At 43.6% G+C, this 27,249-nt stretch overlaps 1 protein-coding gene across 1 annotated transcript in view; it reads right to left on the bottom strand.

Moving 5' to 3' along the window:
* Nucleotides 1–27,249, bottom strand: part of EPM2A (EPM2A glucan phosphatase, laforin) — a 159,730-nt gene that overhangs the window by 9,273 nt on the left and 123,208 nt on the right. The window contains exons 3-4 of the mRNA XM_075862833.1: nt 4,352–4,526; nt 1,076–1,317 (exon numbers count right to left, since the gene is read on the bottom strand). Of these exons, the coding sequence (XP_075718948.1) occupies nt 1,076–1,317; nt 4,352–4,526 (417 nt within the window). The remainder of the gene's footprint in view (nt 1–1,075; nt 1,318–4,351; nt 4,527–27,249) is intronic.

Genomic DNA, 27,249 nt, shown 5'->3' with positions numbered 1-27,249 from the left:
TATAAATTTGGTATTTAAACACTATCAACATTGAATTTATTAAGTATCAACCAAGAAAAGTTTAAGTGAGCCTACAATCCATTACAACCAATAAAACAAATTTCCATTAGTAAAAACAAATAATTTTAGTCAAATATACTGGACAACAATTATTAAGAATTGTATTTTCCAGTCTTCTTCTTTAAGCGTACTTCAAGTTAAAGAAAGCCTCTGATATATAATATAGACATATCAGGAGTCTTTATTGGTGGGGATCTCAGAGCCCAGAGCCCTCATAGGGCCCATAGCAGCTTGCATTACTGTTGACCTCTCTCAGTTTTACTGCAATTCTTCAGGTCTTCTGGAAAAAGCTGATGAGAGCTGAAGCTTCTATGTACTCTAAAAGAGTGCTTCAGCAGCTTCATTGTAGCACAGTACCCAGACCCCCATTGATGAAAACTTCTGATATGTCCCTAAGTTTTCTGTAACTAGAGGTATGCTTAAACAATTATCCTTATGTGTATGGTCTTCTTTACCCACACTACTGCTGCTAATAAAGTATATGGAAGATTTACAGCTGTGAGCTAAAGGGGTTGTCCAGTCCCAAAAAATTGATAGCCTATCCTCAGTCGGTTGGGGCCCGACTCCCGGCACCCCTGCCGATCTGCTGATTTGAAGGGGTTGTGGTGCTCGTATGAGCGCTGCTTCGACTTCATTTCCTTTAATGCTCACACATTGAATCGCCGACACACACATGTAGCGGCGGTTCACAGTATTACAGCCCTCTCCCATTCACTTAATCGAGAGAAGGCTGTAATACTGTGATCCACCACTAAAAGTGTGTCGCCGATTCACAGTGTGAGAGGTAAAGGAAATGAAGGGGAGGCAGTGATTGTACGAGCGCCGTGGCCCCTTCAAAATAGCTGATTGGCAGGGGTGTCGGGAGTCGGACTCCGACCGATCAGATATTAATGGCCTATCCTGAGGATAACCATTTTTTGGGACTGGCCAACTCCTTTAAGATGTGCCTTCTTAAAATTTTTAGCTGAAACTGGTGGTACACTTTAGATGATAATGATGAAACCTGGACAGATACCTTCTGTGCTCATATCAGGTGTAGGAATCCATATATATGTCAGTCCAGCTTCATTATATAGCCTGAACATGGTGTCTGGGTTCATAGGCTCAGAATACTTATTGCAGCCTTTGGAATTCTGGATAACATCCCACTCTGTCTGGAAGTTCAGGACAGCGGTCACTCCTAATTCATGTTTCATCTTGATCGTAACGTGCTCCAATTGCTGAGGACAACTTCCAAGCCAGATATTGGGCAGTATTCTAGTTTTCAGAAACAAAATGCATAGATATTTTATCAAGACACTAATATACCCGCAAACTGCCTGCAAATCATTTGTATGCTTAACTTGTAGTTTATAGGCATCCAGTCTAAAATGTACATGTGTATTTGTATGTTATTACAGGGATGCCATCTGTGCAGGCAGTGCAAGGAATGAGGCACAGAAGGGTCTGGGGCCTCTGGCTGGAGGTGATGTCTGGTCATTCTCCCGACACTCCAGTAAGGTTACTCTGGGAGTAAGTGACAGCACAGCATTATCTCGCGAGATCATGCTGTGCTGTGAGTACAGCTGGAAATGAATAAAGAGAAGTGTATGATGCTGATTGGTCAGCGTCATACACTTCTCTTTACAATGCCCACTTGGTCAAAAGTAAAAAAAAAACGCCCAGTTGGGCATTTTAAACAAATTAGCATAAAACTAAAAATCATCAAAACTCGGTCAAAAATAAAAGTTTTTTAAGCAAAATATATATATATTGTTATCTACATTACAGCGCCTATCAGATTAGGTAGGAGATAGGGCACTTATAAACTGGTGACAGAGCCTCTTTAAGGCCTAATATAGGCTGGTCACTGAAGGGTTAATAAAGCGCTTCAATGCGATTTTTGGTTGCTTGACAGTTGCTGTAAAATTCCGAATTCCGAATTATTGCGATTGTCGCAAGTTGCCTGCAACTTTTTTTCACATAGGAAGCAGTGAGGTTGGAAGACTGTCATGGTAACCCGCTCTTCTACTACACCAAAAGTCACAGTACAGCAGTAGCCTAATTCCTTACCATTTCAAGGATCTCTGCCTGCTGTCAATGAACAAGAACATTTTCCTTTAGGCCTTCTTCACACAGGTTGTTTTTTATCTGGCATTTAAAAATGCTTGTAAAAACAAGCCTTTTTACAAGTGCTTTGGTGCCGTTTTTTATTTGGTGTCGTTTTGTACGTGCATTTTAAAGTAAAATCTGGCTGCAGCGTTTTGCACCTGAAAAACCCAAAAACAAAAACAGCAGTGAAAAACACCATCAAAGATGCAGCAAAAACGATGTGTGTGAATCCAGCCTAAGGGCTCATTCCCATGACTGTTATTCTCTTCAGGGTCCTATCCGTTTGCATAGTGAACCATTAATTTCTATGGGGCCATGCACACATCCATTTTTTTGCGGATCCGTGTGTCCATTCCGCTAAATTATAGAACATGTCCTATTCTTATCCATGTTTGCGTTCTGTCTCACCCATTCTAATGTATGGGTCCACAAAAATAAAAACGGACAGCACATGAAAGCCAATAGGACCTGTGTTTTGGGGTCCGTAAAACAGAAACGGTCTTGTGCATGATGCCTAAGGCCCCATGCACACAAACGTATTTTTTTCCTCCTGTAAATACTGGCGTAAATACAGGTCCTTTGTCACACGTATTCGACCCGTATTCCACCAGTATTTACGGACCTGTGCCCGTAAATATGGGTCCGTTGTCACCAGTATTCCACCCGTATTTACGGACCCGTTTTCTCTGCACTAATCGGCAACCCCTTCTCTCTATCAGTGCTGGATAGAGAGAAGGGGCAGCCCTTTCGGGTAGAGTTTCCGTAGCGATTGAAAGTAAAAAAAAGTTCATACGTACCCCGGCTGTTGTCTTGGTGACGCGTTCCTCTTTTGACATCCAGTCCGACCTCCCTGGTTGACGCGGCAGTCCATTTGACCACTGCAGCCTGTGATTGGCTGCAGCTGTCACATGGGATGAAACGTCATCCTGGGAGGCCGGACTGGAGGAAGAAGCAGGGAGTTCTGGGTAAGTTAACTTTTAATACTATTAACTCCAGCGGCAGTCACTGTCCCGGGTGCTGAAAGAGTTACTGCCGATCAGTTAACTCTTTCAGCACCCTGGACAGTGACTATCCCCTGACGTCGCTTAGCAACTCTCCCGTAATTATGAGTGCACACACGTAGCCACCCGTAATTACGGGAGCCCCATAGACTTCTATGGGCCTGCCTGTGCCGTAATTACGGCCTGAAATAAGACATTTTCCATATTTTTCAACGACCCGGGCACCTTCCCGTAAGCAAACGGGAAGGTACTCGTGGCCAATAGAAGTCTATGGGCCCGTAATTACGGGCCGTAATTATGGGCGTTTTTACATTCCTGTGCATGGGGCCTTATACTGAGAGAGTCTGTCCTGAGTTGGTCCTGCTCAGAAGAGAGAGATTTTATACACTTAAAAAGATGTACACCTGTGTGAGCAGGGGTACTGCATGTCAGGACAACTTCACATACAAGAATGTACTTTACAAGTTAAATAGAAATTTGTATAACTTTTCAGAATATAGTGAATAAAGCGACCTGTCACTAGGTAATATAAGTTAAACTGGTCTATTTTATTTCCAGAACCCCCCCCCCCCCTCCACCATTCCAGAGATATAGCCCACTGTTGTGTTGGCTCCCTATATGCTAATTTGCTTTAGGTAGCCAACGGGGTGGAGCTAGCTTCCCCGCCTCTGATGCTGACCAATCAGCGCAAGGCAGCTTGAGGGTAGTTCATTCCCTGTTGGCTAACTACAGCAAATGAGCATATAGGGAGCCAACACAACAGTCCATATCTTTGGAACGGTGGGGGGGGGGTCCAGGAAGAAAAAACAGCGCTGAAATCAGGGAGACAGCGCTATTCAGGTCAGTAAACCAGTTCAACTGATATAACCTAGTAACAGGTCCTCTTTAAGTCTCATTTTCATGAAACAAGAAAAAATCATTTACTTTTAAATATAACTTTCATTTTATTTAAGAACTACAACAGCAGCATACAGAAAAGGAAACTCTCAATATTCGAACACTGGAACACTAAAGAGGTTGTCCAGGATTAGATATTCTTTTTCCTCAAACAGTGCCACGCTTGTCCATAGGCTGTGATTGGTATTGCAGCTCATTTTCATTCGCATAAATGGGGCTGTGCTACATTACCAGACACAGCCCAAGTACAAGAATGGCCCTATTCCAGGGGGAAAAAAGCAGACCTTTTATTTATTTTTTACCTGGAGAAATGCATGGCCTGATTTTCTGCAATGTGGAAGTAGAAGTCTGTGGTGTGCTTCATTTCATCAGTATGTCCAGTGGTTTCAATCCAATGCCCAATTGGATAGCAATAAACACCATCTACTATGTTACTTTCTTCATAAACACAACAGCGGTCATGGTGTGGTCCATTACCTATAACGGTTTAGAGTAATGAATTATACAATGCAAGTGTGAACTTTACCCTATAGTTATGTCAACCTTTATTCAACTGGGTGCAATTGTGTATTGTTTACAATCAGACTTATATCTGCATTCGATGGATTTTTGACTAAATGTTTGTTGTAACTGCAAGTTGGCCATATTTTGGTCCTATTTCTGTTTTGTTTAAAACTGCAAAAATAAAACCTTTAAAAAAAGTATTTGTATAAAAAAATGTTAAAGGAACAAGTGCAGTGCCTGAGGGTTGTTACATGACACATGCATTCAAAGAACACTAAAGAAAGAATCCCTGTGTCATGCGCTCCGCCCTCACACACTGGTCTAGGCATAACAGTGTATACTAGGCATTTAGCACCGAAATGTGTGTTGGGGTAGACACTCCCTGTGTTGGTACTCATGGAAATTTATCATGGGTATGTTATGTCCATTTACATTTGTCTAAATGTTTCACTGACTTTTGCTCTTATTTATGCACTGACCACCCTTTGCATTGTATAGTTCTTCATACCATTTGGTATTTACACATTACCTATTGTACGCAGGTCTGTGCAGTAATGGGGTCATATTTAATCATTACTTCTCTTGTGAGTCACACAGTGAGCTCTCCTTTTTTTCTGTAGATCTGTGGATTCATTTTAATTGTATTGTCATGTAGCTTTTATTGGTCATTTCAATAAAGATTTTTCAATTTTCTATAATCATTTGATAGCATTAATTTTTTGTAGGTTGGATAACACAGTGTATACTGTAGGTTTAGCATAAAGTATTTATTTAATATGACCAGCGGTGTAAGTATAGATACTCAACACTGTCTGCAATAGGATTTGATACTTTGTACTCCTCCTTTCCACCCTAGCTCAGAAGTGCAAAAGAAGTGATAAAGTGAAAACTAAACTATTGTTAACCCCTTCCCGCCCTGCGCAATAGTATGTCCCAGGCAGAAGGTAATTAGCACAAAGTGACGTTATAATATGGTGCTGTATCAAGCGCTGGCCATCAGCGCATTTATCATGATAGAGCTGTGATGGCTGCTGTCCTAGACAGAAGCCTAACACAGCTGATCGCCCAGGGACCAATCGCTGTGCTCTTACTTCGGCAATCACTGCTATTGGTTAGTCAGTGATGATTGACCAATAGTAGCAATTGTTCTTGCCCTGTGCTGGCTTTTCTGCTACCACTCGCTCTGAATGTCTTAGATAGGGTTTGTGATTCATTCAGAGTGGTTGTTTAAGAGAAATGTGTGACTTAGCTCCATTTAGTGTTCTTGATCCTTGCCAGAGTATTGAATATTCCACTTCGATACCCTTCTTTACCCAAATTAACTACATTGTGTACCCAACACTTTTGATCACGGACTACTTTTTCTTGGTCCTTTTTTGGAGGCTTTTTATTTTATTTCCTTACATAAAAATATTTTTTTCATAGTTTTTATTTCTTAGCTTAGACAGGCATCCGCTACAGCATAGTTAGGGAACTTACTGTCAATAAGCGTAGTTAGGTTTAGTGTCAGGTACTGTAGTTACCGTGTTTCCCCGATAGTAAGACACCCCCGATTGTAAGACGTATCGGGGGTTTCAGGGGGGTCGGCTAATATAAGCCGTACCCCGAAAGTAAGACATATGTCTTACTTTCGGGGAAACACGGGGGTATTGCCGCCTCCTGCCCACTTCTGCGCCGCCCCCCTCTTAACGCCGAAGGACGGATATATCCGTCCTCAGCAGCTGCTAGTTCGCGCAGGAGGACGGATATATCCGTCCTGTGATGGCGCGGGTACTGAGACTGTACCCACGCGATCAGCGGCAGGAGCACGGCTGTTATACACAGCCTGGCTCCTGCTGCAACTGCCGGAATCGAAGCGCGCGCCGATTCCGGCAGTTTAACCCATTAAATGCCGCTGTCAATAGTGACAGCGGCATTTAATGTGTTTGACAGAGGGGGGAGCTCCCTCTGTCACCCGATCGGCGCCCCCGCAAACAAATCGCGGGTCGCCGTCGGGTTTCCATGACAGCCGGGGGTCTAACAAAGACCCCCAGGTCTGCCTTCAGCATCTGCCTGTTAGGCGATGCCGGAGGCATGACCTAATAGGTTGCCTGTCAGTTTTACACTGACAGGCAATAATGCTTCGGTATACTAAGTATACCAAAGCATTATATATGCGATCGGCACATCGCATAGTGAAGTCCCCTGGTGGGACTAAAAAAAAAAAATATAAAACAGTTAAATAAAGTTTGTGAAAAAAAAGAAAAAAAAAAAATTCGACAATTTTTTCCCAATATAAGACATACCCCGAAAGTAAGACATAGTGGGGCTTTTGGGGATAAAAAGAAAGTAAGACACTGTCTTACTTTCAGGGAAACACGGTAGGTGTAGAATCAGGGAACTTACTGTCAAACAGCGTAGTTAGGTTTACCATAAGGTAGTGTAGTTAGGTTTAGTGTCAGGGAACTTACTAATATAAAGCATTGTTAGGTTTAGCATCAGGGAAGTTAGCGTCAATTACTGTAGTTAAAGTTTCCTGACACTAATCCTAAGTCAAAAAGCGCAGTTAGGTTTTGCATCATCGATGTTAGGGGAGTATATTTTTCAATAACTTTCTCGTTTTTATGAAGTTTTGTATATATATATATGTAATTTTTGGTGTCTATACACAATTGTCTATTTTTGAGTGTCTATACAAAATGATCTAATTTTTTTTATATGTATTATACATATTATATAATGTAATTTTTGACTCACTAATAAAAATTTCCCTGAGTTCATTTAGTGCCAAATAGGTGTATGCATTTTATGCCTCTGACATGGAGTCAGAAAGTGATGATGACGCTCCGTCGTTCTTGCCGTCGTAATCATCCAGCGATGAGCATGTATCCCCATAAAGGCACCCCAGGACAACCGCAATTGAAGCCTCCAAGACAAGCAACACCATATGGACCCCCCTTCTAAAAATTATGAGCCTCAGATGCCTGAGTACACGGACAGCTCAGGGGTCAATTTTGACATGGCAGGGCTCAATGAGAGAGGTTGGGGTTTTTTAAGCACTTTTTCACTATTGATTTTATTTATTACCCAAAACCCCGCACCATTTTATGCCTGGACTCACAGGTGGACCCCCCGCCCACCCTTAGATGCCGCGCAGATGGGTAAATCCTGGGGCCTGATATTGAATATTGGACTTTTCAAGAAGCCATCCATCAGGGACTACTGGATCCTGGACATATTGTACCACACCCCAATGTACCACATGGCCATGTCTAGGGCCCGTTTTGGGGGAATACTTCAGTCCTGCATTATGACAACTTTGACTGTTTGTTTAAAAATTAGGCCCCTCAAAGACCATTTCAGTGCAAAGTTTGTCAAAGCATACACCACCTAGAAGTGCATTTCTACAGATAAGTCCCTGGTATATTTTAAAGGGAGGCTTCATTTCCATCAGTACCTGCCGAATAAAAGGGAAAACTGTGAAGATGTATAAACTGCGTGAGATTATATCAGGATACACCCCAATATTTAGGATATAGGAAAGGAAGGACACCAGCATTGACCCTCCAGAATGCCCTCTCTTACTGAGAATTACTGGGAAAATAGTGTGTGATTTGGTGCACACACTGCTGGACTAGGGTTACCATCTCTACATAGATTATTTTTAAACCTTATACCAGCACCCCACGATTCAAGCGCCACGCTTCCAGAAGTACTGCGGCATGCAGCACTGTAATAAAAAATACAGAGGCCTCTTCAGTTTGCTACTTGGGCAAACACTACGAAATGGCCATAGTAGGGCAGTATGCGGCTAATATATATTGTGTGTCTGTAATGTCCGTCAGCTCCAACCTTCCCCTGACAGCAGCAGCCACGAGTCAGCAAGCGCTGGCCCCAGCCTCCTCCTCCGGAGACACCAGCGCTCGCGTCCACTCACCTCAGCCGGATCCGTAGGGTGCGTGCGCACGCTATTTCCCGCTCTTAAAGGGGCAGCACTCGCACCGGACATTGGGGATGAACTTTGACCCGTGAGTACCCTGGGCTATAAGAGGGGTCCAGCCCCCTAGTTCGATGCCTGAGCTTTGCTGTTTTCCCTAGTTTGTCTATGTGATGGCCTCCTAGTGTGTTACCTGCTCCAGTCCAGTTCCAGTCCCTGTACCTATACCTGTTCCAGTTCCTGTTCCTATCATTCCATACATTCCTGGTCTAGCACCGAGTTGTGCCAAAGTTGTGCCATGCTGCTTCCATGTCTGACCTGCCTCACCTCGCCTGACGTCCGCCTGCTACCCAGTCCCAGTCGAGCTTGCCCTGCTGCTGTCTGAGATGCCACAAGTACCTATAGAACTATAGACTCTCACCTGCTCCCTGTTGGCCAGCTGCCTTAGCGCCAAGGCGGTACGGCCCAGTGGGTCCACAGACCCTTCGTGATAGTGTCAAGTATAAGGACAAGAGGGATGTCTTTATATTGAGCACAATACATGGCTATAGCAACATCCCTAACTATAATAAGTACATGGGAGGGGTTGACCTGCTGGATCAAGTGCTGAAGCCGTAGAGCAGAATGTGGAAATGTGGGTAAATGGGTAAATGTGGGTAAATGTGGGGAAGGGTGATGTACAAGTAGCTGGCCATGCACATTATACAGATGGCATTGTATAATGCTTATGTAATATATAGAATTGCAGGCCAGAAGGGAACCTTCCCGGAATTTCAAGAAAACATATCGGACAAAATTGACCACGAACAAAAAAATTTATAAGTTATAGCATTCCCAAATTATTAACACACGTCAGATTTGAGAAATGGAGCTGCGTGAATAAGGTTTGGGGAAAGAATCATAGCCTCTATTCGTCTCTTATATAAGGCTCCTGTGGCACGAGTACGGATGAATGGTGCTTTGACTGAACTGTTTGCGCTGGGTAGGGGTACTCGACAGGGATGACCTTTATCCCTGTTGTTATTTGCGATTGCCATATCCGACAGCATCCGGGGATTGTGGCTTTTCGACGAGGTAGGATAGAGGAAAGAATAGCCCTGTATGCTGACGACATGCTCCTCTTCTTGGGCGACATGGGTCAAACTTTGGAAAACGTAATTAGTGTCATCAGAAAATATGGATCATATTCTGGGTTAACCATTAATTGGACTAAATCTGACTTGCTCCCGCTAGATGAACCCCTGTTAGATTTAGCTAGGGAACATATCCCACAGCAATGCGCTACCATTATTAAATATTTGGGGATAAGGATATCAATAGTATTGACAGATTTTGAACGCCTAAATTTGGATCCCCTGATAACTAAATTTAGACATAAACGAATGGCCTGGTGTGGGTTACCTATATCATTAATAGGACGTACAAATCTCATTAAGATGGTGTGGATGCCTCAGCTGTTATACTTTCTGCACAATTCACCAGTTTGGATACCCCAACTCTTTTTCTATAATCGGATGTTTCGAGATCTTATATGGAGGAAGGGACATGTACGCATAAAGCTAGGCACCTTACAGAGAAGAAAGATGGAAGGAGGTTTGGCAGCCCCTAATCCGGGGTTCTATTATCTAGCGGCACAATTACAGCATCTTAGGGGATGGGGACTGGAAGAACCAGATTGTCTACAAGGCATAATGAGACATTACACGCAGTGTGACAGGCTATTTGCAGCTCTAGAGGTCGGTAAATTTAAGACACATACTAAGATATTGCTCACATTATACCAAATACATAGAGTATGGGGGAAGGTGAAGGACCTTCTGGGAATTTAAGGACATACACAGATTACTCCTCTATGGAACAATCCATGTTTACCAGAGGTTGCGAGCCTGGTAGGATTTGGGAGATGGAAATACAAGGGAATCTGGTGGTTGGTGCAGGTCTATAAGGAGGTTTTTTTTAAACTGTTCTCTGATTTACAATCTGAATTTGCTCTGTCTAATGATTCCTTTTTTGAATACTTACTGTAACGTCTATGGCCACGGTCCGTCGTTCGGTCGTTAACCTCGACGGCCGTGGCCATGGACTTCTTACCTCGCTGCAGCATCGTCCTCCTCTGAGGCGCCGGCACTCACTTCCGGACCTCGAGTGTCTCCGGCGGGCAAGCGCGTGCACGGCCTCAAAGGGCCAGTGCGCACATTTTTGCAGGAAGTCTGCAATCTATGACCTGGGCTATAAAAAGGGCTTTGTCCTCTTGCTCTTTGCCAGAGCGTTGTTTGTTACCCATCGTTTGTCGTGCTTATGGTCTCCCAGTCTTCCAGTTTCCCAGTGTACCTTGCTCCTGTATCCCGTGACCTGTTTCCGTGCTACCTAGTTCTAGTGCCGTGCTGTGCTGTTGCCGTGCTGTGCTACAGTCTATGCTTGATCTGCTACGCATCACCTGACGACTTCCCGCCGCCTGGTCCTGGATGTGCCTGCCTCGCTACTGCCTACGATTGCCTCAGGTACCTTCGCTGAACTAATTGAACTCTGTACTTACCTGTTTGGCCAGCCGCCATCCCACTACGCGGTACGTCCCAGTAAGTCCACACCCAGAATCGTGACAGTACGCTCTGGCCATGGACTCCGCTGGTCAATTCAAGGGCTTGGCACCCTCCCAAGCCATGCAGGCGGATCTGCTGGATCTCTGAGCTAGGCAGGATCAGCTCCTCGTGGCAGTGGACTCTATTGGGCAGCAGCTAGGGACGCTAGTTGCTTCTCTTCCTGCCTCTATGCAAGTCCTTCAAGCCGATCCTCCTGTTACTCCTCCTGGCAGTTCCTGTCCGGATCCTCGGTTCTCGCTGCCATTGCCCTCTCGGTTCGATAGAGACGCCAGTGCTTGTCGGGGGTTTCTGAACCATTGCCGCATTCATTTTACCCTGCACTCTCGAGCATTTCCGTCAGATGGAGCCAAGATCGCATTCATCATATCCCTCCTGACTGGCAAGGCACTGGCATGGGCTAATCCTATCTGGGAACGTCAGGGACCCGAGACCTGAGATTTCCAGGAGTTCGTACGAATATTCCGAACTGTTTTTGAGGAGCCTGGGCGAGTCTCATTGGCAGCCACTGCCATCTTCAACCTTCGCCAAGAGGACACCTCCGTGTGCGAGTATATGATCCAGTTCCGGACTCTGGCAGGAGAGCTATCCTGGAACAATGAGGCCTTCGTGGTATCCTATTGGCATGGCCTGTCGTCCGAGATCAAGGATGAACTGGCTGCTCGAGACCTGCCTTCTGCCTTGGACGACTTGATTCTGCTTGCCACTCGGGTAGACATAAGGCTGAGGGAAAGAACTCACGAGGTTCGTCAGGAGCGTCGGCGCCCTAGACTGGTTCCCAACTTTCAGCAACCCCTCTTGCCTGCTTCTATTGCTTTGCCCGAGGTCCCGATGCAAGTAGACCGACTAAAATTATCGGTCCAGGAAAAACAGCGCAGGCGCACCTCTGGACTTTGCTTATATTGCGGCCTTGCTGGCCATGTAGTGCGTCTGTGTCCTCACAAGACAAAAAAACCCAGCGCCTAGGTTTGGTTGGAGAGACAACGCTGGGCATCAACACATTGAATCAAGAACTCTCTTCAAAACTATTCATTCCCGTAACCATCATTGCTGGCGAGAGGTCCCATCAGGTCTCCGCATATCTGGATTCCGGCTCTGCAGCCAACTTCGTCTGCCAGGACCTTGTGGATCTCCTACAGTTGCCTACTATCCCGCTTGAAAGGCCGCTGATCGTTGCGTCGGTGGATGGACTGCCATTGCCGGACCCAGTTGTGTCCGTAACCAAGCCATTGAGACTCCAAGTGGGAGCCCTTCATGCTGAACTCCTCTCCCTGTTCATCCTGTACAAGGCCGTCAACCCCGTGCTGCTGGGTTTGCCTTTGCTTCGTCTGCACGCCCCCATCCTGGATTGGAACTCTGGAGAGGTCCTCCAGTGGGGTCCGAAGTGTCTTGACCGCTGTCTGGGCCATATCCAGCCACCACAGCCTGCTCCTCTTCAGTCTTTGACAGGGTTGCCTTCTTGTTTCTCCATGTTCTGCGATGTCCTCAATAAAAAGGAGGCTGAGACCTTGCCGCCACACCGGCCATATGACTGTCCGATTGACCTGGTACCGGAATCGTCTCCTCCTCGTGGTAGAGTGTACCCTCTCTCCCTGCCAGAGACCCAGTCCATGTCGGCCTACATTAAGGAGAACCTGGAGAGGGGTTTCATTAGCAAATCCTCATCCCCGGCCGGAGCGGGGGTTCTTCTTTGTTAAAAAGAAAGATGGATCATTAAGTCCTTGCATTGACTACCGAGGCCTAAACCAGATCACGGTGAAGAACAGATACCCCCTACCTTTGATTTCGAAACTGTTTGATCGCATACGGGGGGCAATTTTTTTTTCTAAAATAGACCTGCGGGGGGGGGGGCCTACAATCTGATTCGCATTCGTCGAGGTGACGAATGGAAGACTGCCTTTAATACTCGTGATGGGCACTACGAATACTTAGTTATGCCCTTCGGCCTGTGTTACGCCCCCGCAGTATTTCAAGAATTTGTCAATTAAATTTTTTGTGATTTCCTTTATGTTTGTGTTGTGGTGTATCTCGATGACATTTTGATTTTTTCCCCAGATCCAGTAACTCATCAGAGTCATGTCCGCCAGGTGTTGCTCCGTCTAAGAGAGAATCGCCTTTATGCCAAGTTGGAGAAGTGTGTTTTTGAGAAGTCGCTATCCTTCCTGGGCTATATTACCTCTGATCAGGGCCTCAAGATGGACCCCAGAAGGTAAAGGCTGTCCTGGAGTGGCCACGCCCCCAAGGCTTAAGGGCCATACAACGCTTCCTAGGATTCGCCAACTTCTACCGACTGTTCATCCCCAACTTCTCATCTTTGACTGCTCCTATCTCCACCCTCACTAAGAACATGTCGCTATGGACTTTGTCACGGATCTTCCTTCTTCTGCGAGTTGCAGTGTGATCTGGGTGGTGGTGGATCGATTTTCCAAAATGGCTCACTTCATTCCCTTGACCGCCCTGCCGTCTGCTACAAGATTGGCTGACCTCTTCATGCAACACGTCTTCCGTCTGCACGGCTTGCCCCTGCATATTGTCTCGGACCGAGGGGTCCAGTTCACCTCAAAGTTTTGGGGAGCCCTCTGCGGCTTCCTCGGTGTAAAATTGGACTTCTCTTCGGCCTATCATCCCAAGTCCAATGGGCAAGTCGGGAGAGTTAACCAGATTATGGAGAACTATCTACGTCACTTTGTTTCCAGGCGCCATGATGACTGGGTGCAGTTGCTCCCGTGGGCAGAGTTCTCTTATAACAACCACACCAGTGAGTCGACCACTTCCAGTCCATTCTTCATCGTCTACGGCCAACATCCTCGGATACCTCTTCCTGTTTCTACTATGTCCCAGGTGCCTGCAGCCGATTCTACCTTCAGGGACTTTCTACAGATATGGCAACAGATAACACAGATACCTATCACTTTATATTGCAAGTGTCAGTAATCGCTCCCATATTTATACTATGGTCTTGTCCTTTCATTCATTTTTTTAAACTTTGTTTGTCATATATGTTAATAACTTTATATCTTTTATATATTATTGGCTATAAGCTCTTGTTTCTTCTTTGTGGTTATTAGATATGGCAACAGACCCGATCTTCTATCCTGTTGGCGGTGGACCACATGAAGAGACAGGCAGATACAAGAAGACGGTTGCCTCCGCAGTTCCTTCCAGGGACTAAAGTTTGGTTGTCTTCTAGGAATATCCGGCTGAAGGTTCCGTCATGCAAATTTGCTCCTAGGTTCCTCGGACCCTTCGAAATCCTGCTACAAATCAACCCGATATCCTACAAGCTGCAGCTCCCCCCTACCCTCAGGATTCCTAACTCCTTTCACGTCTGCTTGCTGAAACCCGTGGTCCTGAACTGCTACTCCAGGACTCCTAGCTCCACAGTGGCCCCTGGCGGCTCATCGGGGACTTTCGAAGTAAAAGAGATTCTGGCTACCAAGAAGGTGGGAGGAAGGACATTTTATTTAGTGGATTGGAGGGGGTTCGGCCCAGAGGAGAGGTCTTGGGAGCCAGAGGAGAACATCGATGCTCCTGTCCTCGTGAGGAAGTTTCTCTCCCGCTCTGGTCCCATATGTAACGTCTATGGCCACGGTCCGTCGTTCGGTCGTTAACCTCGACGGCCGTGGCCATGGACATCTTACCTTGCTGCAGCATCGTCCTCCTGTGGGGCGCCGGCACTCACTTCCGGACCTCGAGTGTCTCCGGCGGGCATTTTTGCAGGAAGTCTGCAATCTAGCCCAGGATGCCCAGGGCTATAAAAAGGGCTCTGTCCTCCTGCTCTTTGCCAGAGCGTTGTTTGTTACCCATCGTTTGTCATGCTTATGGTCTCCCAGTCTTCCAGTTTCCCAGTGTACCTTGCTCCTGTATCCTGTTTCCGTGCTACCTAGTTCTAGTGCCGTGCTGTGCTATTGCCGTGCTGTGCTACAGTCTACGCTTGATCTGCTATGCCTCACCTGACGACTTTCCGCTGCCTGGTCCTGGACGTGCTTGCCTCGCTACTGCCTACGATTGCCTCAGGTACCCTTGCTGAACTAATTGAACTCTGTACTTACCTGTTTGGCCAGCCGCCATCCCGCTACGCGGTACGGCCCAGTGGGTCCACACCCCGCATCGTGACACTTACAGATGAGACATGCATTAGATAAAGAAGCCAATATAGGAACTCCCCTCACGTTCACTAAGAATCCAATTGTCACTTTCATTGGAGACACGGTGAAATCTAAGGGGCTTATCTAGATTGTGTATAATTATCTGATAGAGAACATTCTAAACTTCCTCTTGGTGTTAAAGCAAAGTGGGAAAGAGATATCGGTCCTATAGAGGATGCGCAGTGGCAGGAGATAGTGGCATACACACCTAGATTGTCTCTGAGTGAGGCACATAGGTTGTCGCACCTGTACCTTCTACACCGGGTATATAAAACACCTCAGTTTTTATTTGACATTGGATTGAGGGATAATCCCATATTCAATAGATACAAAATTGACAATGCAGATCTCATTCACATTATGTGTTCATACCCAAATCTGGAAACCTTCTGGAGGGAGGTAGTGAGTATTATTAATGTGGTGTATTCTGCTAATCTTACAATGACGCCATACGTGTGTGTGTTGGGTTATGTGGACGGGTTCTTATACATTTAAAACTGCTGTAGCTCGCCTGTTATATATGGCAAGGAAGTTGATTGCTCAGAGATGGTTGCAGGAGCTCCCACCTACACGGGTAGAGTATGTTGCTAAAGTGAACTGGCTCATATCCATGGAAAAACCCATCTATTTGAAAAGATGAAACTTAAAAAAATACGAGGAGATGTGGGCTCTCTGGTTGGACGGCTCGGATCTAGCTTCTGTGGAGTTGATAAGAGATAGGGGGACATATGTTATGTATTTTCTTTGTATTGCTCATACTTTTTGTACCTGTACATGCATGTATTGTGGAGAAATGTAAAAACTTTTGTGTTCAAATAAAAAGTTACTTGATTCAAAAAAGAAATGGAGCTGCGCCGGGGATTCCAAAACAGGCTATGTCTTAAGGGGGTTAATAAGTGTTTTGGGGAGAGTTCAATGAGCAGTAATAACTTCTTTGTACATGGTTGTGTCATTCTTTTTGGCCAAAAAAAAATAGTCATAATTCAGAGTAAAAGACTGCAGTATATTTTGTATTAAACAGAAGATGTAATTTGAAATCTTACATGACACAGTTTTATTTAATTTGTTTCTAAAGGTTCTGCCAGAAGAATAAGAAATATTTTTCAACTACTGATCTCCAATTAATTGACCATTTGCTCTGAGGAAGTGACACTAATGGTTTTCAAGGCCAAATATTTACAAAACAATAGAAGTGACACAAGTCCAAGACTGGTAATTGTATATGTATGATAACATATAATGTTCCCTAAAAAAATAAAAACAAACATAAATTGCGGCAAAGTAACACAATGGCAGCACTGACAAAAAAAAATTCTCATCGCAGGTTTGTAGAGATTAATTTGGGTTTAGAAGTCTTTAATTTTATTCTAAAGTGATTAGGAGGCAGTGAACATTAATTTCTAACCAAATAGCTGGGCAAAGAGACAAGAAAATCTTGCCACAGGCAATTCATGTAGAACATTAAGACATTTCTCAATGCTGCCTGACAGCTTGCTTAAAACAATTGGGGAATGATTTCGAGAACTCCTGCTTTTCTGTTGCCTGTCTGTCTACAATGTAAACCTAATGACAACTTTATTTCTATGGTAGTTTCTCAAGAAAGATCCATTTTGGTGTTTTACAATAACAGAATAAAAAACAAATAGGAAATATAAATGACATAGTACATGCAGGATTGTCATCCCCGGATGTAGAAATACCCTACATGTTGTAAGATCTAACAGTAGGGGTCTTAGTAGTCATGATTCTTTAAATGTATAGATTTATTATAGGTTAAATGTTACTAAAAACTACCAAGTATCAACAAAGTCAAATAATGCAGAGGTATTATAATGAACTTAAGAAGTGGACTGGTCAACAGAGATGGTTTGGCAGGTTTTTTAATAAGCAGATGAATGGGGACAGAGTGTAACCCCTTCGACAGAACACTCTAACTAAGTTTTAATCAAAGTTGCCAACAGTCTGTAAATTTCATGAAGAGGAGCTGGAGGAGTTTGCACATGTTTTGGGATTGTAATTATCATTTTAAAAGGTCACAGTACATGCTGCTAATGTGTTCATATAAGTATCGTAGGCTCAAGACATATATAACATAAAATCTTTAATTAAATTATGGTTTTCCAATTTGTCCGTAAAAATGTTGGTTGTCTGTGATTTTTTTAATAAATTGTCCAGCAAAAAGAAAAAAAAATCAGCTTAGCAACCCTAGTTTTCAGCATGCTGTGTCCGAACACTGTGGAAAGAGGGGCATCTTTTTAAGCTATAAACCAATATAGTCAGTGATATAACAAAGGATAATTGCGGTCATGGTGGCTGGTATTCTCACTGCCATAGCATAGTAGAGAAGCAGAGAGTCGATAAAAATTACCAGCGCCCACCACTGGTATTACATACCCCCTACTGCAGCGCTACTTTCCCACCATATTCCCCTCTTATCCAGTGGCAACGGAGTTTGATAACGGCTGTATCTATAGGCCAAGCCGTTACAAACCTTATTTTTGCCCACTTCCTATCTTTATCTGCATATCTAAACAGAGTGCTCCCGTTTATCTTCATAATATTGATGGGGTGAGAACCCTACCTACAGTACCTGAAGCATACACAGACTGCCACACATAATATTTGCGATAAAAATTACTGTATCAATGCCAGCTGGTCACAAGACAGCAGGACTAGGCTTCACCTATGGCACTCCCAGGACTACAGTAGGGCCGAATCATGAACCAACCGGACAATCGAAGTGAATGGAATTATGGAGCATGTATCACAATACTAAAAGGCAACAAGAAACCAGGGACTCACCGATTGCAGACAGGGATGAAACAAGATGATGTCAGACGGATGACGGGAACAAATGCATGATGGGTATTAATAAGTCAGATGACAAAAACCAAATGAATGATGGATTATAATAACAAACTAACTAGCCGTCTATATATCTAGCGCTGGATCTGTTCCTATGCACTGAGCCCAACACCACACCAATAACCCTCAGTGTCCCAATCGGAATTCCTAATCTGTAGACACTGTCCTTAACACAGCCCCAGGAAAACAGTAGGCAATGAAAACAGCACAAACCAATTGAAAACTCAGGGACACCAAGCAAGCAAAAAAGTGAGACAGTGAAACAGGATGAAACTAATAGGACTAAATACAAAAGCAAACAAGGAAAAGGAAATAGAAAAAAGTGGAGAAGTCCTCCAGCTCACCTGACACACTCCAGTGTGTCGTTGATAGCGCCCGGATCCTCGTGTCGGCACACGGAATATCAAGTAGAAACAGGGGACAAAGGTAGGATCCAGCGCTGGATCCTACCTTTGTCCCCTGTTTCGACAAAGGAAATACTCAGGCACATGTCTAACACACATAGCAAGTACTATAACCATCACCCTTAATCTGAGGCCAGGGATTCTTAAGGAGAGGCAGACTAACAAGGTTGATCTCTCTAAACCAACCACAGGCTCACATCACTGATAAATCAGCTGGGCAGCAGTTACCTCAACAACTGCCCCAGCTACTGCTCCATAACTAGGAGATGACGAGGATACAGAAATAGACCTGCTACTCCTAACAATTACTTAGAATTAAATTAAAAAATAAACTTTTATGATGTTGTTAGCTATACCTTTATTTAAAAAATATATAGATTTACAAAAAGTCTAGGAAGCAATCATAAAATGAAAGGCATTGGATTTAATGGCACTATTTTTGAACATTCTTCCTGAGAGCACATATTTCTGCTATAAATTTTCAACAACATTTACAAAGAAATTGAAATATATAAGAAAAGAAATAACAGGATGGAATGATGGCTTTTATGGAAGTTTACATTACATTTGTAAAAAAAAAACAAGGTTAATAATATTTTGTTTTGCCTCTAGCATCAGAAGATTAAATTAGTCACTCAAGGTCATCCAAACTTAAAAGCTCTTTCGAAAAGGTCTCTTATGGAAATTAGGAGCCCAGGGTTCATTATTCAAAAGCTCACCTGATAACCAATGCAATTTGATAAAGTAATTTACACTGAGAGATGCCAAGGTGTAATTAACTTACATTAACCCAAAGTGTCATTAACCTACCGTCTAAATTAATTGCCAAGAAAACAGAATACTTTGACTATTCCTGAACTACAATGCAAGACACGACTGTGAATAAAGTTTTTTCAAAACAAAATGCTGTATATTATTGTATTCAGCCTTTAGATAAAAGATGTAAAATGTTACAAAATATTTATTTTTTTTCTATACATTTCTGTGCATTTGTCAATGCAGAAAAAAAAATGCAGGTATCCCATAGCTGCATGATTGTTTGATGATCAGGCTTTTATAATATAACAATCATGCCGCAGCTTTCAATATAGAATGGTAAGAAAAAAAATTGTGCGTCCATCAATGTACAGTGTATCAGTATGTATGTACTTACTATACATTTACAAAGAGCCTATTACAAAATGTTTGACTAGGACTTAAAGGAGTTATGAGCTTTAGACAATGCTTTTTTTTGTTAAAAGAGTTCCCCGACAATAAGCCGATTACATGGTGCCCCATTGCTGAAACCCAGCGATCAGCTTTCATCATTGGGGAAACAAATCATAGAAATGAGGTATATTATTTTAAAATCACTGGAAAGGCCATACTTAATCACAATCGCAGGTACACATGGATGTTTATCGTTTATCATGGACACTTTTTCGGGATGCAGCCGGGCCTTGAAATACTGGGGGAGATTGGTGTGTCAGTACTTTGTGTGGTACACCTAGAATGTGCTGGGCAGCCCACCTGATCTAAAAGTATGGGCGTGACTAATAGGCTGAAAGCCAGCATGGAGCACTACATGTAACTGTGTGACTGGCACACTTATAGAAGCTATATCTGTGTGCAATGATAATACTAAGCAGCCACCCCCCTCATGAATAGTAGGCGTAAGAGTGGCCTCTCATCAGTATATTGCACCTGGGCAATCTCCCTCTACGTAGCATTGTGGTTTGTCCCCATCCCGTTGGGAAGTGGTGTGTGTACTGCCCTTATGAGTAAATATGGCCTTTCCAGTGATTTTAAAATAATATAGCTAATTTCTGTGATTTGTTTGTAATAGTAGTGTGGGGACTTGCAATACGATGAGGACCCTTGACGCAGGTTGTGAGCTTGCCTATTTTGGCTAAAATATCAACTAATACCTCATGTTTATCATGGATGTTTTTTCAGGATGCAACCTGGCCTCAAAATACTGGGGGCATTGGTGTGTCAGTACTTTGTGTGGTACATCTAGAAGGTGCTGGGTAGCCCGCCTGATCTAAAAGTATGGGCGTGACTAATAGGCTGTAAGCCAGCATAGTGCAATGCATGTAACTGTGTGACTGGCACACTTATAGAAGTTATAAATGTGTGCAATGATAATACTAAGCAGCCACCCCCACTCCCTCATGAATAGTAGGTGTGAGAGTGTCTGTTCATCAGTATATTGCACCTGGGCAATGTCCCCCTATGTAGCATAGTGGTTTGTCTCCATCCTGTTGCGAAGTGGTGTGTGTACCTGTCATTGTGAGTAATCATTGGGTTCAAGGGAAAACAGCTCCATATTTTCAGACGTTTTTTATTTTGTGTGTGCACATACCCTTACACACATTGAAAAGTCTACATGAACATATATTATATAGACAAAACCTCTCATTGAATTCAGGTGTTTCATTCAGTCCCATTGCCACAGGTGTATAAAATCTAGCACCCAGCCATGCAGTCTCCTTTACAAATATTTGTGAATGACTGGGTCGTTCCAAAGAGTTCACTGAATTCCAGCGTGGTACTGTAATAAGACGCAACCGTTGTAACAAGTCAGAAGACTCAGTTCCTGAAGTTTCTTTCCTCCTAGATATCCCACGATCAACTGTGAGTGGTATAATTTCAAAGTGGAAGCTTTTAGGAACTACAGCAACTCAGCCACGAAGTGGCAGACCACGTAAAGTTACAGAACGGAATCGCCGAGTGCATAGTGCATAAAAGTCGACAACACTCTGCTAACTGAATAACTGCAGAGTACCAACCCTCCTCTGGTATTAACATCCGCACAAAAACTGTGTCTGTAGTTTCATGGCACGGGTTTACATGGACAAGCAGCTGCATGCAAGCCTTACATCACCAAGCACAATGCCAAGCGTCGGATGGAGTGATGCAAAGTGTAGAGCAGGGGAAACATGTCCTGTGGAGTGACGAATCACGCTTCTCCATCTGGCAGTCTGATGGACGAGTCTGGGTTTGGCGAATGCCATGAGAATGCTACATGCCTGACTACATTGTGCCAACTGTAAAGTTTGGTGGAGGAAGGCTAATGCTATTGCAGTGTTTTTCAGGGGTTGGCCTAGGCCCCTTAGTTCCAGTGAAGGGAAATCTTAAGCATACCAAGACATTTTGGACAATTGCATGCCCGCACAGAGCCCAGACCTCAATCCCATGAAACACTTTTGGGATGAACTAGAACAGAGATTGCAAACCAGTCCCTCTCGTTCAACATCAGTGTCTGACCTTACTAATGCTCTTCTGGATGAATGGGAAAAAATTCCCACAGACACACTCCAAAAGGTGGTAGAAAGCCTTCCCAGAAGAGTGGAAGCTGTTTTAGCTGCAAAGGTGGGATCAACTCCATAGTAATGCCTATGGATTTAAAATGGGATGTCCCTGTAAGTGTAATGTGTAGGTGTTCCAATACTTTTGTCCATATAGTGAATCTTCATGCACGTCTTCATAAAATCACCAGAATTGGAGAGCCTCAACTACCGTATTTTTCGAACTATAAGACGCAGTGTTTAGCAAGAATAAATCTTGCTAAAAAGTCCTTGCGTCTTATAGCTGGCAATCAAGGGGCCCTCTAAACCCCGTTCTAGCATTTTGTGCTCTCCCAACCAAATGTCGAATTACTTAAAAAGTAAGCTGAGCTATGCTGTTTCCGTAACTCCCACAGAACTTCTGCTTCTGTAACTGCCATTCACTACTATGGGAGCGAGTTACGCTGTTTCCGTAACTCATCCATGTATTGCAGTGTATTGTACCAGCGATCTAATGATTGCTGGTTCAAGTCCCCTAGGGGAACTAATAAAATGTGTGAAAAAAACATATTTTACATACATTTTCAGGAGTGTAAAAAACATTTTAAAAGTTAAAAAAAAAACATCCCATTTTTCCCCAAGCACAATGTAAAAAATGTAAAAAAATTGGTAAAAGTCTGATCTATTACAATATACCATTAATTAACTCGCACGGTGAACGGCGTACATTTTTTGGGGAAAACACCTTAATTGTTGTTTTCTGGTCACCTTAGCACTAACAAAAATTTTTTTTTATAAAAAGTGATCAAAAAATCGTATGTACCAAAAAATGGTGCCAATAAAAACTACAGCTCGTCTTCGAAAAAATATGCCCTCACACCACTCAATTGATAAAAAAAATATATACAACTTATGGCTCTCAGAATGTGGTGAAACAGAACAAATATTTTTTAACAAATAGTTGTTGTTTTTTTAAAAGTAGTAAAATATGACATTATTATTTCCCTATTTTCTGTTGTCTAAAACCTGGGTGCGTCTTATAGTCTGAAAGCTACGGTATATGTGTAAAGCATAGATGTACTGGGTCCTCAAGCGAGAGAGAGGCCCTCTTTGTATTTGCTGTCTGCTAGTAGATTAGGATGCTAAACAGGAGACCCCTCTATTAGCTCAAAGTTCCCTAATAGTATTTGAAAGTGGATTTTGTAAAATAGACAAACCCTTTCAACCCATTCCCTGCCAAGGACGTATCTCATACTGAATTTTAAAGGGTTTTCTAGAAGTATAACATATAAATAAAAATACTGCATTATTGCATACTATAGTGTTAGAATGACATCTACCCACCTAAAGTAAAAAATACTTTTTTTGCACTAACTGCTGTGTTGTGTGTAATGTTTTCATATTGGTGACCTTAGAATTACTGAAAAGCTAACACAATGGGGCAATATACACATATACACACACGTTTCCTGGTTTTCGTCAGAAGCAGCTGCTTTAGTGGAAATGTAGTAATAAATGTGGCCATACAAATGGATGGCCATCCATGTTACACAGTGAAGGCCTGATTCCTCCAGAGTGAAAGCTGCTGGTTGTGTCTCTACGGTATTACACTCTTTTGGCAACTGTTGGGTAAAAAGGACCCTATGGATACGTTCAGTATATGTATCGGGAGCTTTCCCAGCGCATACGCCAAAAGTACACTGCAAGTGTAAGGTGAATAGTGTCTTGTCCGTTAACCCTCCAACACACAGTGCAAACTGCAATCCTTACATTTCTTTGTAACAGGATCATTACAAAGCAAATACATACATTGGTAGGTATGAATAAACTGTGCTGTTTTGAATCTAGGTGTTTGAGGAATATATGTGGACAATGAATGCTATAATATGATTTTCCATGGATTTTTTACATTTTTGTACAAGTTACCTTTTAACGGGCGGGCATTATTGTAAAAGGAAGTGTTTTATATATTTATATTTATGTACATGTGAGTGAAGATATGTATATATTTGTCCCTCCAGAAAGGTGTATATTCCTCCCTGTAGCGTCCATGGCCGCGGGCCGTCGGGTTTACTCACCTCCCGACGCCCGCAGCCATGGATCTGTGAGCGCTGGTCCCCATCTCCTTCCTAGGAGACGCCAGCGCTCACTTCCGCTCCGTTCGGCTGTGTCCCGTAGGGTGCACACGCACGCTCGTGCCCGGCCTTGAAGGGCCAGCGCGCGCAAATAGGAGGAAGTCATCATCATCAACTGCCACGATTTCCTGGTCTTCTAATCCTTGCCTGAGCGTTGTTAGTTTTCCCAGTCTGTCTTGCAAATGGTCCCTTAGTGTTTCCCGTTCCTGATGTGACCCGTGCCTTGTTCCCCGTTCCTGTTTCCCGTGCTGTTCCTTAGTATTAAGTCGTGCCACGTCCTGTGTCATCTGCCACGTCCGGAGGAAGCCGCCACGTTCTGTGTCATCTTCCACGTCCGGAGGAATCCGCCACGTTCTGTGTCATCTGCCACGTCCGGAGGAATCCGCCATGTTCTGTCATCTGCCACGTCCGGAGGAATCCGCCACGTCTGGTGCAACTTGCGGCTCCTGTGTCATCCGCCACGTTTGGCGCTGTCTGCTCCATTCATCTCCATCTGTGCCAGAGCTTCGGCCACCGTCTGGACTATCCAGGTACCCTTGTGCGGGACATTGTATTTCTGGGGTTTCCTGTTGTTTGGCCAGCTGCCTCCCCACTACGGCGGTACGGCCTAGTGGGTCCACTACCCGCTCCGTGACACTCCCCTCACAGGTAATTAGACACCCTGGGGGGTGGAAGCCATAAGCAGTGAACAAATCCTGTATTTCCATTAAGAAGGAAGTTCCAACTGCTTCCCCCCCCCCCCCTCACCAGGTAATGAGATTCCATGAGGGAGCCATAAACCCATGTCCCCCCCTTGCACGTGCATGAGATTGTGATGTCACACAGATGTGCACGGACAAGGTATAAGAGGGTCAACTGTCCCACTTTCACTCTCTTGTTCCTGCCTCCCTCCTTAGAGACCAACTCACCAACCTTGGACGACATGAACGGCTAAGTATCCACGTATAGCAGCAGCTACACGTAACAGTCTCTCCCCTCCTCACTTCAACCCTTTACCTGTGCATTCCCTGGTACCTGTACATTGCCTGGTACCTGTTTAACCCTTTACCTGCTACATAGCAACCCATTCCCCTTGTTAACCATTTATCCTCCTTATTCCATGTTAACCCTTTAGTGCACAGGGACAGTTATTGCTAGGAGGGAGTGGGACAGAAACAGTGAGCATGTGTATTGTATTGTATTGTAACTGTATTCATATGTATGTTTAGGTAAGTGGGTGGTGGTATAAGGATTGTGATACCTTGTTTATACTCCACTACATATAGTGTGGGTATACTCAGTATGTATTAACTTGTTATATGTATTGGGGTATACTGATACTATACTGTGATCAGTTACTGTGTTCTGTGTTTGGTGTATTTTATATGTAAGTGTGATTATTGTTAGTAATAAATATTACCCTTTATTTACTATACAATTGTATTTATTCAGTCGTATACACTTACATAGCAGCAAAGCAAGTAGACTAACGTTAGTACAAGAAAAGGTAGGGGAACTAAGCATAACCCTAGTGACTCTGATTATAAAGGAGGTAGTAATGGTGGGTGACATGAGTAGTGAATCCCACCTTGATACCAGCCCTTTAACATGTGGCGAGCCGAAGGCCCAAACTGCTTTCAGTTTATTTCTGTGTTTTGTACAATAAAATTTTGTTAAAACGTGAACTAAGATAGGCGGAGAGGTGTGGACAGATAACATACGTGCACGGTGAAGTGTTGTGTTATACTGTGCTCCTAGACCTTCAAGTTTGGACGAGTAACACAGTATTATTTAAGGCTTAATACAGGATACAATTGAGAACAGCGAACCTAGTTATATTTTGGGTTTTTTCTAAGGTATTAACTCTTTTATTTTGCTTTGCGGCGTGCTGCTCTACGGCGACAAATCGGCGGGCGATCGAGCAAAACATTAGAGTCTTGAGCAGTATCGACGTCGGACTCCTTCGTGTAAAATGTAGCTGGTCGGGAAAAAGTGTTCTGGGGTAAAAGGACCTTTTTCATGCAGCAAGGAACAAGAGGGAGAACACTAACCAAGATGACTTCTGATAGAGTGAGTATGGACTTCTCCACACTCAAACACCTTACTAAACATAGTTCATTCAATTCAGTAACACTCACTGCATATAAGTCAGCAGGAATGCTGTGGTCCACACTGCTGGACGAGGCTTATGCTCATGATAAGATGTGCATCAGCAAGAGGAGTGTTTTTAACAAAACCTCCAAAAGGCTCCACATGCTCGCTAAGCCAATCTCTGTGTATGAGGAGATGTGGAAGCCTGATCACTCAGAAATGAAGAGTGATTCCCCAAATATTCACTGCCAGTGTTGTGTCAACAATGTGAAGCAGGTTGGTGCTTTGCAGACACAACTTGCAGAGAATGCCCAATGTAAAATTGATAGAGATAAGCAAATTTGCATGCTGGAATCGCAGGTGATAATTTTGAGAAATCGTGGTGATGATATTGATGCACAGCTGACTGGGTCTTATGCTGTGATCAATGCATTTAAGGATAAGGCGGCATCTACGGATGCGATCATTGCCAAGTTGAATGATAAGCTTGCTACTAGGTCACAATTGGTTGCCAGTATGCCAAATATCATAAAAGATTTCTCAAAAATGTTACCGGTCTTGTCTTTTTCAAGGACTGATTCTGCTGTAAGTTTGCCCTCTAAAGGGCAAAAAGGGGGGAGTAGAAAGAGTGATGGACCAGATAAGCGTAAGCGTACGATAATCATAAGTGCATCCCTAGCCATGCAAAACTTTAAAAGATCATGCACTGGTGAATGACGTAAGTCCAGCAGAGCATGTACTGTTAAATGTTTTGCATGTGCCGGCTCAGGCCATATTGCGAAGTACTGCAAGTCCTTGGGTTCAAAGAAATATGGTCCTGTTAAATGTGGTCAGATGGGACACATTGCTAGGAACTGCCATAGTATAAGCAAATGTGGAAAGTCTAGTAATGAAGCAATAGAAAATGGCCACATTACATCAAATGGTGGATTTAGGAAAGGACAAAATGGCTACATGACAATCTCCTCCACACATGTGCTTCACCATGTGTTCAAAGACCAGCCACAGCTGGGGAGGAATTCGGATGTGAATTTTAAGTAGGCCATAATTTACATGTTCACAATTAGGTGTTATCTCTTTGATGTCTGTACTGTGTGTTTATGGTCTTTTGTGTTTGTTTTCAGTTCTTTTGTTGTCATTTGTGTTTTCTTTTGTGGTTCCTTCACAGATTCTATTGTGGTGTATCCCTGGTTATCAGTAGTTATGTAGTTATACTATATGGGTGTTGCCTGTATTTATAATACATAAGAAAGCCACTCCAGGAAATGCACTGGAGAATCAGCCAATGAATA

Source organism: Rhinoderma darwinii, chromosome 4 (assembly GCF_050947455.1).
Source record: "Rhinoderma darwinii isolate aRhiDar2 chromosome 4, aRhiDar2.hap1, whole genome shotgun sequence".
Lineage (NCBI taxonomy): Eukaryota > Metazoa > Chordata > Amphibia > Anura > Rhinodermatidae > Rhinoderma > Rhinoderma darwinii.
The sequence above is the reverse complement of the archived record's forward strand: the minus strand, read 5'-3'. Positions and strand labels throughout refer to the sequence as shown.